This window comes from Acyrthosiphon pisum, chromosome X (assembly GCF_005508785.2).
Source record: "Acyrthosiphon pisum isolate AL4f chromosome X, pea_aphid_22Mar2018_4r6ur, whole genome shotgun sequence".
NCBI classification, from domain to species: domain Eukaryota; kingdom Metazoa; phylum Arthropoda; class Insecta; order Hemiptera; family Aphididae; genus Acyrthosiphon; species Acyrthosiphon pisum.
In genome coordinates, this window is record NC_042493.1 from 100,504,308 (window position 1) to 100,505,960 (window position 1,653).

General features: G+C 26.9%; 1 protein-coding gene across 1 annotated transcript in view; it reads right to left on the minus strand.

Moving 5' to 3' along the window:
* Window positions 1–257: 257 nt before the first annotated feature.
* The window catches only part of LOC107883707 (putative leucine-rich repeat-containing protein DDB_G0290503), a 6,412-nt gene continuing 5,016 nt past the window's right edge, over window positions 258–1,653 (minus strand). The window contains exon 8 of the mRNA XM_016804266.2: window positions 258–1,195. Coding sequence (XP_016659755.1) covers window positions 560–1,195 — 636 coding nt within the window. The 3' untranslated portion in view covers window positions 258–559. The remainder of the gene's footprint in view (window positions 1,196–1,653) is intronic.

The following is a 1,653-nucleotide window of genomic DNA, read 5'->3' on the forward strand; positions in this document are numbered from 1 at the left end:
TAGTAAGTTAACAGTTAAGTCAATGAAAAGCCAAAATTAACTAGTTAAGTTAAAAAGTTAATATAAAATTAACTTATTAACTTAACTTTAACTTTTTAACTCGTTAATGCCCAGCCTTGATTTTTATTATGAATATTTTAATGTTTGAAGTTAAATCTATTTATTTATCTTGTTGGGTAGGTACTTATTAATTTAAAAAGTATGTATAATAAGTCAGCAATTAAATACAAGTAAAATAATTGTTATCCAAAAGAAAGTGTTATAATATAATTTGAAATTTATTATTCAATATTTAATAATATTAGTTATTGTGTTGGTTTTTTGACAATACTGGGTGATTCATTCAACACAAGACACTCATTATTCAAAAAAAACAACATTTATACTTTTTGAAAGAACGAGTGTTCACGGATAACTGATAAACATAAAAGAATCACCCTTCTACTTAGTGGAATTATATCAATATGCATTTTTTATGGAGTGTTCAATGAGGTTAGGTTGTAAGAGAACTGAAGGTTTTGTTTGCTTAGTTGATAAATCTCACTGCAGTTGCTGCTCTTTAGTTTACATAGATGTAGTAACAAAACTTTACTTTTACTATTTTTTTTTTTATAATACTAATTGGTAATTGGTAATTTTGTCTAGTTAGATGTTCTTCCGCTAATTGTGTTAAATTTTGATTATCGTTTGGCAAGTAAGGAATACGACTGGTTAGTAATGGCTTTGTGTGCGTTAATAAATGGTTTGGAACTTTAGATACACTATTAGTTGATATTATATTATTTCTTAATTTAAATACTGAATTACATAAAGGTAATGTTTTTTTAGTTCTGATATTGTTAAATTTACTTTCTACACCCTCATTGGCAGCTACAGTTTTTTTTGGTGAAGCGATTGAATTACTCTGGGTTGGTGAACTAGTAGTAGTCGTGATATCTTTGATTATAAGTGGTTTGATATTATCATCTGATAATTGATTGCTGTACTGATGTAGATGTGATGATGGATGTATAAATGGTTTTGAGGCATTAATACTGTCTTTAGTGTCACCAAAACAATTGTATAAAGTTGTTTTTTGTTCTTTTAAATAGTCTTTAGAAAATTCATCGGCTGTTTCAGAAACAACCATAGCTCCGTTGTATAACAATTGGGATTTTTCCTTCAGATACAGAAGTATATCTGCATCATTGTTTATCTGAAAATATAATTTTTTGAGTGTATTGATTTTCAGTATTTTCAAATTACAGTGAAACCTCCATATAACAAAGTCTCACAGGAACAAAAAAAAATGTGTAATATTTAGGAATTTGTTAAATGGAATTTACGCGTGATTAAAAATGATGGGCATGGTTCTCAAAAATAATTCGTTAAACAGATACTTTTGTTAAATGGAAGTTCATTATATGGAAGTTTCACTCTAGTATCTTATTGCTGAATAAAATTCTTTATAATGTTCTTGAATTTTATCATGTTTAACATAACTATCTTCATTAACAGTCAGTTCTAGACAAGGAAATGAATGTCTATATTTAATTTGTAACTGTGAATCATTATCCATTTTTGACTTATTAATGGTATTATCATTTTCTAAGCCCTATCAATCATCAACTATAAATTTTACTGTTGGACATAACAGTAATATCTAATACTTTT